Below are 12,846 nucleotides of genomic sequence, written 5' to 3'. Positions count from 1 at the left end.
GTGATCAAGGGATGGGCAATGATCAAGAGATGGGCAGTGAAACCAATATGTGGGATGGGCAGTGATCAAGAGATGGGCAGTGATCAAGAGATGGGCAGTGAAACCAATATGTGGGATGGGCAGTGATCAAGAGATGGGCAGTGATCAAGAGATGGGCAGTGATCAAGAGATGGGCAGTGAAACCAATATGTGGGATGGGCAGTGATCAAGGGATGGGCAGTGATCAAGAGATGGGCAGTGAAACCAATATGTGGGATGGGCAGTAATCAAGAGATGGGCAGTGATCAAGGGATGGGCAGTGATCAAGAGATGGGCAGTGATCAAGAGATGGGCAGTGATCAAGAGATGGGCAGTGAAACCAATATGTGGGATGGGCAGTGATCAAGGGATGGGCAGTGATCAAGAGATGGGCAGTGATCAGGAGATGGGCAGTGAAACCAATATGTGGGATGGGCAGTGATCAAGGGATGGGCAGTGATCAAGAGATGGGCAGTGATCAAGGGATGGGAAGTGATCAAGGGATGGGCAGTGAGTGCACATTCAGTACCACATTCAGGTGGTGTGGCAACACTAAACCACAATGTCGGAGTACTTTGTAATTGACTGTATGTTACACAGTAGAGATCTTTAATCTACGCTGATTGAATAACTAATTATGAAATTTGTGAAATAATTTCCCTCCTTTAGCAAACGCACAGCTGACTGACACTGTGTTTTAATTTCTTTCCTTGAATTGAGTTTTAATCATAAAGTCTCAGCATGTCAGTTTTTAATAATACATAATGCTATAGGCTTCTAGACTCCGTAGGTAACTATCTGTAGAGTATATTTGATGTTGTGCTGTTGTTGGGCTCGGAAACTTCAGATCTGCAAATAAGTAATTGTGTTTTCACTTTTATTTGCCTGGTTTCATTTGTTTTGTTCACAGCTTTCACAGTTTCTTTGAGTAACACTTTTATCAGTCTAGATGCAGGGATTTTGACTGTTTTCTTTTATGTACCAAAAAACAAAGATTTATTAGTCCACATACCTGCATGCCCCATCCTCTCGTAGAGTTCTTTCCTGCTGCGTATGATAGTGTATGAATCTCCCAGCCCCTCCCTCACACGAATGTACCTTTGAAGAAACCTGGAAACAGTTCATCATGTTCCCTCATTGCATAGCCAAGTCATGGAGAGGGAACCCTGCCTCAGTGTAGACCATCCATGGCCTGTGTTTCCATTGCATGGGTTTGCTCAACAGTTGCCTTTTACTCATGAAAGCAACTCTGCTTACTGCATGGCACACGCAATGTGTTATTTTATTATTCAATAATATGATCTATTACAAATGTGTAATGCCTTATGTTGGCATCTAAAATAAGACAACTTTCATGCTTTTGACCCAGAGCACCTAAAAGTAAGATTGGGGTCAGTTCAGATTTGGTAACTGTTGATTGATTAAATTAATCCAAACATACATTCCCAAAGCACATGAATGTAATTTCATCTTGTCCTATGAAATTCAGAGAGCCAGTTTCAATTGATAAGCCTGTCAAAGGGACCGGGTACTATCCTGCATCAAGGGACGTTGCAAGCCATGCGGCAAGCAATAACACAGCTGTGGCACTGGATCAGACAGCAGTTGATTCCAAAGTGTGCTTCCAGAGTTAAGCCCTGCCAAAGGCAGACCATTGTGTATCAAACATAACCTGAGTGCCTGATTGTGCCCAAGTAATATCATGCATGTCAAAACCATAGGAAGCAAACCTATTACTCAAAGATACGATGCATCTAAAATGCCACCATTGTATTTTCTTCACCAGTGGTTCCCAAACTTCATAGTCCCGTACCCCTTCAAACATTCAACCTCCAGCTGCGTACCCCCTCTAGATCCAGGGTCAGCACTCTCAAATGTTGTTTTTTTGCCATCATTGTAAGCCTGCCACACACTATACAATACATTTATTAAACATAAGAATGAGTGAGTTTTTGTCACACCCATACTCAGGTGCTTCGGCTATATCACATTTGACATTGTCCGTAAGCTTGAGTTTATTTGCACACAAAAAATCATACATTGATGTAAAGACCTGTGTGTTGTCCTTGTTAATGCAGACAGAGAAGAGCTCCAACTTTTTAATCATAGCCTCAATTTTGTCCCGCACATTGAATATAGTTGTAGAGAGTCCCTGTAATCCTAGATTTAGATCATTCAGGCGAGAAAAAACATCACCCAAATAGGCCAGTCGTGTGAGAAACTCATCATGCAAGCAGTCAGACAAGTGAAAATTATGGTCAGTAAAGAAAACTTTAAGCTCGTCTCTCAATTTAAAAAAACGTGTCAATACTTTGCCCCTTGATAACCAGCGCACTTCTGTATGTTGTAAAAGCGTTACATGGTCGCTGCCCATATCATTGCATAGTGCAGAAAATACAAGATTTCAGGGGCCTTGATTTAACAAAGTGAACCATTTTCACTGTAGTGCCCAAAACGTCTTTCAATCTGTCAGGCATTCCCTTGGCAGCAAGAGCCTCTCGGTGGATGCTGCAGTGTACCCAAGTGACGTCGGGAGCAACTGCTTGCACACGCGTTACCACTCCACTGTCTCCGTCCTGTCTTTTGCACCATCAGTACAGATACCAACATGAGCAGCAGCTACGTTTGGCTACATACAGACGTTAGTGGAATTCCCAGGAGAGATTAACGGTTAATGTGATTGGATGTTACTTACTTGACTTGGCTACCTGTATTTGACATTGTGTTATTTCACTGAACACTAGATGGTTTAATTTTATTTTTGGCAGTGAAACGAGGCTACTCAGGCAAGAAAAAAACCTCACCCAATGTATAGCCCTGTTGGAAAATATAAATGGACTGTTTAAAAGTGAGGGGGGAAAAAGTTAAAATGTTTTTTTAAATATATATTTTTATGTGATTCACATTTTTATTTGGCATACCCCCGACGGCATTGCACCCCAGTTTGGGAATACACATTTTCTACACAAACCATTTCTGTGATTGATCAGACTGTATATTGTGAATATTGAAAATGTTTCAACTTGGCTTTAATATACTGTAGCGAACACAAGTAAAGGCACCAGTTGAAGAGGCAGGTAAGAGCATGCCGTACTGCGGCTGTTCAGAATCTGTTCTGGTTCCCCACAGTATGAACCCTTAAATACTTGCAGAATTGTAACCAGTTTCACACCCACAAAATAAATGCTACAATAACATGGCAATGGTCAATTAGCTCTGACGGTACTTTACAATGTGTTGTGGATATATTTATGCCACTTTATCATATACAGTAATGTGGAAATATATTCCAATTATTTTTTCTTTCTTTTTTAAATAGGAAAAAAATTACAGCATTCTTCCAAATGTTGCCAGTCAAGTAACTACATCCATCCTCCGGAGCATTTGATCATGTGCGTCAGTCTAGGCCTCAAGTCCCTCAAAATAGATGTTAATCTTCTCAGTGTTCAGTACATTGTGAGTATGTCGGTCATTTCCATTGAAAGAATCCCATAATAGAAGCCTGCTTAGTTGATCTATTAGAGGCTGCAACATTCTTCCTTCTCTTCTCCTCCCCTTTCATGCCAGTTGATGGTTTTGGTGGGTCTGGATTCTTCTGGGATGATTTACTTGCCTTAAAGTCATCCTTTGTCTCAGAGTAGGATTCACTCTCATAGCCTTTCTCAGTCACTGGAAGGTAGACAGTTTAAAATGGTTTTGAGATCCGACATCATTAAGACATTGATCAGCACATACATATACACACACACATACATGCTGATCTATCTATCTATCTATCTATCTATATATATCTTAGCTTTAACACACACTTCAAGGAGAAGAAATAGGCGTTGTGTGTATGTCAGAGGCGTTATACTTAGGCAAAATGTTTACAAGAAAATAGAAATAGAAACATAGAATAGAAACAAACAAAAAAATCTATATTTTACCAATGCATCCCTCGTCATCCAAAAAGGTGAGCGATTTCAAGACGCGTCTCCTCTTCCTCCGCTTACAATCCGAACGTTCCTGCATGGATTGATAGGTAGATAACGACCATTACAAATTGGTGATAAAAAAAAAACAGATTCATTAAAAAGAAATCTTACTAATTATATCCTGCAACTTCAACAGTTTAGTACTTAAATAAAATGTGAAAGCTTACATCTGAATGAGAAATAGCAAAAGGTTCTTTTTTTTTATTCACAAGGCTTGGTGATGGGCCCCTCTGTTCTTGCAACCTTGGATGAGAATCTGGAATAACTAACATAGAATAGTTCTGTTATTAACCATGAAACAGTTGAACTCTGAAGTCCAGTGTGAATGTCGAGGGGAGCCTGAGCAATAAGCATGCCCTCCCTTTACAGCTCATCTTACCCTCATCATCACTACTGTCTGACTGGGGCTTCTTTATCCTCCGACACTTGTTCTTCTTCTGACTCCCGTTCTTCTCTTCACTATCGGAATGGTCAAGACGCTTGCTCTTACTACTGAAAGGAAAATATTCTGTTAAAGCATATTCTGGAAATGCCATTCAAAACACTCACCATTCACCAAGACGACAAGGTTTCTGAGAGATGTTGGTTCTGAGCAGGGATGGAAGTTAAGCTAGCCCGCTAGCACTTATCAGACTGGGCTAGTAGAACATGTGCCAAACTAGCCCGGTGGCCAGTGAATTATTGTTATTTTTTTTTAACAAGTATCGCTCGGCACAGACTTTGGATAGGAATAATACCCAGGCTAGTTAAAAAAAAAATATATATTTTTTAATCTATCAGTCTACTAGCCCGGCTGGCTGGTGACCAAAATCCTTGAGATCCATCACTGGTTCTAATATACAAGCTCTGTGTCAAACAAATACTTTCTCTTATAATCACTGGTACTTCTAATTACGACACAAGTTGTATATTCATACAAGGACTCCTACAAGAGTTAATAATACACACCTAATATCTTTCTCAACCACAGCATCTTTTGGTAGTTCCTCCTTGACAGTAGTCTCTGCTTTAGGGACTGAGCTTGAGGGCTTCACATCCACTGAAGAGGACATCTGGGCTGCTTCTACCTCTTCCTTGATGGATTTGTCAGGTTTTTCTGTGCCGGACATACAGGATTTATCTTAAGAGATGTAAAGGACAATAGTGCAGTATTTACATGTGAAATTATAGAACGATATCCCCATATATGATATGTGAATGTTGAAAAACTCACTGGTTGCTTGATTCCCAAAGAAGTTACTCATAGGATGTGTCTTTGGAGCTGGTTTAGTTCTGGAGGTCTCAACCTACAATATCAAATAAATGTGACATCACAAGGTATAGCATTATGGGTTGCACTGGATGAAATGAACATCACATGGCTTTTGCAGAGCACAGAAACACGTACCACAGGTGCATCCTCTCTCTGCTCCAATGTTCTCTCTTGCTTGACTCTTGATTCTTGGAGACATTCCCATAACGCCTTTGGACTGCTTGGAGGTGGGTTTAGAGGCCAGACTAGATTGACCATTGACGCCAGATTTGGTGTGCGCCGTCTCTGGCGGTGGGGCCTGTGTTATCTCATGAGCCTGCTGCACCTCTGTCGAGGACATGGGTACTGCATCGGCACAGCGAATTGCACTGTACCTGCAAATAGATTGGTATGTTCTGATAAATAACTCACCAAACTTTATATTTAACAGCAATTGCTCAATCTATCATTTTGACTGAGTAAAGTTGGAAGTGCGAAGACGGATATACCTGCTGCAGTTCCTTAGGTTCTCTTTCACAGCATCATAATCCGCACTGTACAGGGGACCACTGTCTTTCAGCACTGCCTTCTGAACACTGACACGTGTACACTGACGGTCAGGCTCAGCTTCGACTTCACATCTACAACACATCGCAGATGACATTTATACATTCACAACACTTCATATTCATCTAGATGGAGTTAGGAAAGGAGGCAGGTGAACTGGTCATTTACCCTCCAACTGATCCTCTTGCACTACTGACACCTTGTGACACTGAAGGGGGAAAAAAGCATTGAAAAATAACTAAGTACAAACACAGACATACCAAAACAAAGCAAGAATCGTATATGTCCAACGTTTTGTTTCCAAATGGGCCTACTGTTTTATGTCGTGTTATGTAGGGGCATGGTGAATGAAATTGGGCATTTTGGCTTGTTCTCTTACCGTGGTACCATTCTTGACAAACTTGCCAGACACAAGGTAGGTAGCATGGAGCAGAGTTGAGCTTTCGTTCCTCTTGCGGTCCAGGTAATGATATAGCATTCTGAAATATACGCATCGTGATGGACTTGGTTGTAATTTACAGGTGGTGGTTTAAACCCCCACCCCCCAAAAGGCAGTTTAAGAGGTTGGATCTGGATACTCACTGCTTGGTTAAGTTGACATGGACCCCAAGAGTGAGACTCAGCCATTTGTATGTCACCTGTTAGCACACACACAATAACAAAAAAAACGTCTGTTGTCAACAGAGATCTGTGGGATCCATACAAATCAAATTGTATTGGTCACATACACAAGGTTAGCAGATTTTAATGCGAGTGTAGAGAAATGCTCGTGCTTCTAGTTCCCGACACAATTTATGTAGTTTACCCTGAGACTTGCAAGCTCGATCTGGTACGTTATATTCCTATCTTCTAGGAAGGAATACAGCTCGAAGTTTCCCGAACCAACTGTGTAGTCACACAATTTGGGGGCCTGTTGCGGTCTTAAAACTAACGTTACACTGCATCATTCGACAATAGCAAGGTGGGCAAGTGATAGCTATCTAGTGTAGCTAGCCTGAGCAGTCAGATAGCCGACCCCAACAGCTAGTTGGATCGGTCAAGATAGATTAGTTAGCTAAGTGACTTACGATTTTATTCTGGTCGTTGACAAATTCATCAATATTATCCAAATATAGGTCATCCATTGTCCAATGTATGTTGCTATCTATTCGATAGCTCTTTTTCCTCCGTTTCGGTTTCAGGCGGGAACACACCGACGTCATTTACGGCCCTTTATTTACTTCCTGTCATGAGTGTTTGCGCGGGATATGTTCAAGAGTATCAAGCGTTCAGGGTCTGTTGCATAGTATTTGTACAGCATCATAATGACACACAAAGTTGAAGTGATGACACGACACCCCATATCACATTGGCACCTTGTTAGACTGTTTTACCAACTAATTTATTAAAACAGATTTGATTGATACCCCACTGAAATAAACCTGGGTGACAGCAGCCTCCATTTGCAAGATCCACTGTCACCTTCTTGTCAAGGTTGAATAACGTTGAAACAGAGCTATGTAATAATGAAACAGACAAACACATGCATGATGATAATGTTATACATAACAGTTGTCATAGATGGGCTAAATAAACTCAATAAGAACGTTTTCCCTTCAGCCCAGAAAGAATTTGTAGCTGATCATTCTCTTCACCTAAATTACTTGGAAGACGAGTTTTTGGTTGACTGTTTAATGTTCATGTTTCATGAAAGTAACAGAGTTTGTGAATCTCTACTTGTGGTTGGTGGTCCTCTCATACTCAATACGTGTTGCTTGCTCCACTGCCTTCATGTGAACCATCTTGTACCTTTTCTTCATATCCCTCAGCAAAGTCAAAGCCTCTTCATACTCATCCTTGAAGACGCCCTTGCCTTCTAAGACGTTAGCTATGAAAGAACAGGATTACATACTTAACAAATAATATTCCATATAATAGATAGATAGATATTCACTTCCCATGTTATTGATGACAATAAAAAGAGGTTTAGTACTTAGAGGGATTTCGCTGATTGTTTTCCTCTCGTTTATTTGTATGAGCATCTCTTCAACTCTTTCTCCTCTCTGCTTTCTTGGTCTCAGAGATGGTAGATTTCCAATCTGAGAATTAAAGGTTGTTGTTGTTTTATTATTAAATATGGATGACTGACACACAACTCAACAGGTTGAAGCAGATAACACGTGACAGATAAGATCATATGACATTTTCACTAGTAGGCATGTGCTTCGAATGTTATTCACATAGCTCACCCTTTTCTCCTTCTCTTCATATGGCTTCTGCAGGCAATCAAGGTTAGGTTTGGAATCTCTGTAAACTAGGAGATTCTTGAGTTTTTGTTCCAACATTCTCACAGTATGTTGTAGTCCTGTAGAACACATAACATTACATTACTTAAGGGAGTGCAGCATTGAAATTGCCCACAATCCCGTTAACTCGTAGGAAAATTCTACTTAAATGATTCATAAAAGGGTCCTCCTCACCAACAGGCTCCACTATGTCTGGATCTGGTTTGGCATCCAATAGCAATTCAAAGCCTCTGAATTTTCCTGGAATTGCATTTGACTCATTTTTCTCCTCAATCTCTTTGACTTCTTCTGTCTCGTCAGATAGCAGATGGTATTCAGATTCATCATGTAAATCTGTCACCTGAGAATAACAAGTGAACTATTATACTCATGTCACCATACTGTACATTGGCATGTTAAACCAAAGCAAATAACTGTCCTCCTGAATATCATGAAAGAGACCATGCAAATCACCTGTGTCACAAAGAATGACTCTCCATTTTGGAAGGTATCATCTGATGATTCTATTGCCTCCTCTATTGCCTCGACTCTATGAGCAGTTCCCATGGATTCCTGTTTATTTTCCTCATCCATTGCGCGTGAGGAACAGCCAGACTTTTCTGTTGACTTTCTCTCTACTGAGAGAGGATTCGTACAGTGATCTTCAACATGCTTCTCCTCCAGAGAGCCAGGATCATGTAAGACAGGACTACAAGGTGCTTCAAGGAGAATCAATAAAGACACCTTTGTTACCTTTGGGATTTTGGTTTTTACCTGAAGAAAAAGATAAATATGAATGTTCCTCAATTAGTTTCAAAATCAAAAGTTAGTCTCTGTTAGACTCGAATGATGTAAGATGCATTGAGTTTGAAAAATATTTAAATTAAAACTAAGACTGTGCAGTCAAAAATGTGCAGTTATATCTTATTTCCTAGTTAAATGAGTATGTGCTATGCCAAAATGTGGATTAAGAATATTGCATTCAAACCTTTCGTTTTGAGTCAATACATAATATCAAAGGGGGCTTCACAACTTCTGATGTCTTCTTGCGCCTAATTCTAATACCCAACCTTTCCTGGAGAAAGTATGTCAGAAGTGGTGGGTCACCTGGATGGAAATACAATGAATGATAAGAAAAAAAAGTTAAAGGCCCAGTGCAGTCAAACACTTTATTTCCTGTGTTTTATATATATTTCCACACTATGAGTTAGGAACAATACTGTGAAATTAAGAAAATTCTGATAAATGCCCTTTTTGTGTAACAACTGTTTGAAAAGACCACCTGAAATTGCAGCCTGTTTTGGTAGGTTGGAGTATTGGCCTTCCTGGTGACATCACCAGGCGGTAAATTAGCCAATAAGAAAGAGAGTTCCAAACCTCTCTGCCAACAGCAAGTTTTCAGTTTTCCCCTACCCACTCAGACCACTCCCAGACAGTCCAAGCAAAAATGTTGCTTGAGAAATTGCTCTTTGCTAAGAAGCTATTTTTGGTTATTTTTTTTACCATATTAAATGATTTGATAGTGAGATTCAAATGGCTGCATTGGAACTTTAATAAAATGTCTGTGTTCATACTGAAATAGATTATTTAACAAAAGCTCAAATTCATATCTAATAAAGGCTTCAAATAAATATGGAGAGTCAACATACCACTTCTCTGTGTGGTCAGTGGGTTGGAGTGAATAACAATCTCACTGAGCATAGGAAACAGGGCCACAGACAACAGTGCTTCTTCCTCAACAATCTGGAGGCAATAATGAGACACAAGTGACTTCACTTACTTACAGTATAGTCTTCCCAAATATATTAAGACAATATACAGACCTTATTGTCAGCCAGATTGAGGAAACAAAGCTCTGGTAGTGGCAAACCGTATGCTCCAGAAAATTCCTCAGTGTCAAGGGATATGCGAATGGGGGAATAGTTTTTGGATTGACCACAGTCATCCTATAATAGAAAGAACATGCAGAAAAAAGAGCAATAAGTTGCAAGTGTTAGTGTTATAGAGTATGAAGAAGTAATAAAAGCACAAAGAAGTGATACAAATCCCCATAACAACTTTGTACCTCTGAACTGTTCTTGATATGTTCATGCTGGTGTTTCGGAACGCCGGAGAGGGCTAGATTTAAGAAATAGGAAACACATGAATATTGTCCAAAGAAGTGTACAAGCCAGCTACGTTATTTTTAAAATATGGCATACCAACCATTCATGTATTCAGTTTCTAACCCCTCAGAGACACGGTGATTCCTGAGGTCCTGTACGTCACAATTTTGTTTGTGAAACACCTGCTGGTGTTGCAGATATCCCTTCTGTTGCAGGTTCCTCGGCAACACCTCTGGTACCTCTGAGATACGATTCCCTTGCAGGTTTAAATGCTGTAGCCTAAAATGGACATTCCATATTACTATGGAAGTTTACAGATATATACAGTAGGTATACAGGTAGGTGTGTATTATGTACTGTAATGTATTGGGAGTATTTTCTTAATTTACCATACTGTGGACAGTAAAAGTACTAACTTTATAAACAATGACTGACCTTTTCAGGTTGGCAAGGCTGCTGAAGACACCAGAAGACAGCTTATTGTCATCTAGCATCAGCACTTCAAGAGTTTGAAATCGCATGCCATTATCCTTTGCGCTATTCAGTAGGAGGTAATATTAGCTTATTATTCCACATACTTATAGTTTTCATAACATTACTTTAAGTGTGTATTGTCCATCACTGTTTGCAGGTATTCGGTGCAAACTTGTATAACGAGACAGAATGTAAATCTCTCTTCTTTGTGATTCTATACTGCCACCCAATGGAATGTAGGGTACTACACCATAAACTTTAAGCAGATAACAATTAACAAGAGCCACGTTTCTGAACACTTGCACACCAGGAAGCCACTCATTTCATTCCTGTGGTTAAACCCTGTTGAGTAGGAATGTTTCATCAATGACTGGGTGAACTAAACCAGAAAACTGCACCTACCTACAGTAAAAAGTTGACTATTTACAATAAAAACAATTTGATTCCAGTAACATAAACTTACCGTTGTGAGGGGCCATGGGGAGGGGCTGCCAGGTTGGGAGGAAGAAACTGAAGTTGATTCCCGGTGAGATGAAGGACTTTCAGACAGGGAAGTAGACCAATGGACATGATGTCATCACCAGACAGATTGTTGTAAGACAAATCCAACACCTGTGTCACATGAAATACAGTTAAATATCATTTAGTTGGCAGAGATTAAGGTAATTCCTACTCAATCCAAGTCAGTGTAGTGATTCAATTAGAACATCTAAAAACATCTGGCTTAAACAATGAATGTATCTGCCTTTCCAATATACCTTTGCCAACATGTTAATCATGAGAGTACAGGGTATTGTAGAATCATAGTGTAATTTTACCTCCAGGTGAGGGAAATCTTCCGCATTGAGTGTCACATTGCAGAGGCCATTCAATGATAGCTCAAGTTCCCTCAGGGAGGGGAATTTACCAAAAGGCTCTGAAACAGAAAATAATTTTTGTTGTTGTTACTTTTCTATTCTGTTTAAATTAACATTTATGTATAAGATGTTTAATAATGAAGAAAAAAACACATAATTACATGATATACCTATGGTAAGACTGTTGTCAGATGCGTTGACATAAGCAACATTCTCAAAATCCAGGAAATCTTCTGTATTGATCTGTTGAAGAAAGAGAGAAAAACTTCCTATAAACCTATAAACTATCTCCCCTTGGAATTCTAAGACTGTTTGAATTCATCCAACACTAAATTAAATGAATCGCTCAAAGAGCAAATCTTACCAAATTCAATCTCTGCTCACTGATGTCAACAGAACACAGGTCAGATGGCTTGTCCACACAATGCAATGACAACTACAAGGCAATATAAAACAATCTCAAAATAGTTATTTTTATTAACTAATGAGATTAAATATATTATTTCATAGATACATTGTTCATTGTTTACTGCATGGGTTTGCGGTTTTCTCTCAAATGAAAAAGAGTTGTAAACCAAATGTGTTCTTTGCTTACCAGGAGAGGAGCATCCAATGTATAGCCAGGAATATCTGATGCACCACACTCTTCAACCCGTGTGCACTCAGACACAATTGAGTTTGAGGCAAAACTGTTTCCCTCTGATTTCTTAGTTCGTGTATTTTTGTATTTATGTTCCACTGCATTTCTGTGAGCAACCAGCCAGTGACCAGCCCCTAACGAATCAACAGAAAACAAGCACCATGCTGAATTATTTTATTCCAGACAGTCTTGGATAGATTAATCAAATGCCATTCTATAGGCCTATCAGTGAAGTGATAAGACTACAGTGAACAGTGAATACTATTGCTGTTAGAGAGTGGTGAATTCATACCTTTTTTTCGTTGATGAAACAATGGTCGGACGGGAAAACAATTGGCGGGGTAACTGTCTCCCACATCTAATTTGTAGAGTCCGGCTGCAGCCATTAACGTCCACTGTTACATCTACAGCAAGTACCTTTTTGTTGAGAGCTATCCAGATTATTTACACAATTTACAGGCCAAGTTGACCTATTTTACCATAACTGTTCATTTACCAACCAGACATAAAAAAATATATATTTTCATGATGTGCGAACATGGATAAACATCGAATCAGTCAAGACTCCAGTATCCTAGCAACACGTCAACAAATCGGGACTACATTCCCTCCAGCTGTTGGCAGTATAGAATATTTTGGTCTCTTTTGCCGCCACTGACTTTCACACAACACGGGTGTATTCATTACAACATATATGTTGCAAAACGTTTAAT

General features: G+C 39.7%; 1 protein-coding gene and 1 pseudogene across 1 annotated transcript; both read right to left on the bottom strand.

Annotated features, from left to right (window-relative positions):
• Positions 1-2,015: 2,015 nt before the first annotated feature.
• Positions 2,016-7,098, bottom strand: LOC129863435 (DNA polymerase delta subunit 3-like; annotated as a pseudogene).
• Positions 7,099-7,136: 38 nt separating this feature from the next.
• Positions 7,137-12,840, bottom strand: xrra1 (X-ray radiation resistance associated 1). The gene is made up of 17 exons (XM_055935417.1): positions 12,426-12,840; positions 12,089-12,267; positions 11,858-11,929; positions 11,664-11,736; positions 11,455-11,552; positions 11,100-11,248; positions 10,598-10,699; positions 10,263-10,441; positions 10,123-10,175; positions 9,881-10,003; positions 9,707-9,800; positions 9,046-9,164; positions 8,532-8,831; positions 8,253-8,418; positions 8,022-8,137; positions 7,766-7,871; positions 7,137-7,660 (listed from the first exon to the last, which is right to left on the bottom strand). Exons 1-17 carry the CDS (start codon positions 12,517-12,519, stop codon positions 7,506-7,508), a joined length of 2,178 nt encoding a protein of 725 aa, XP_055791392.1. The 5' UTR covers positions 12,520-12,840; the 3' UTR covers positions 7,137-7,505.
• Positions 12,841-12,846: the final 6 nt, after the last annotated feature.

This window comes from Salvelinus fontinalis, chromosome 10 (genome assembly GCF_029448725.1).
Source record: "Salvelinus fontinalis isolate EN_2023a chromosome 10, ASM2944872v1, whole genome shotgun sequence".
Taxonomy (NCBI): Eukaryota; Metazoa; Chordata; class Actinopteri; order Salmoniformes; family Salmonidae; genus Salvelinus; species Salvelinus fontinalis.
This window is presented reverse-complemented; position numbering and strand designations above follow the sequence as displayed.

Bases quoted from the DNA above. Each gene is read 5' to 3' on its own strand.
- xrra1 (XM_055935417.1), bottom strand. From the start codon at position 12,519: ATGGCTGCAGCCGGACTCTACAAATTAGATGTGGGAGACAGTTACCCC. The intron at 11,249-11,454 runs GTAAAATTACAC...CATGTGACACAG, and splicing joins AAGATTTCCCTCACCTGGAG to GTGTTGGATTTGTCTTACAA. The intron at 10,176-10,262 runs GTTGGTATGCCA...TCTTAAATCTAG, and splicing joins AGAAACTGAATACATGAATG to CCCTCTCCGGCGTTCCGAAA.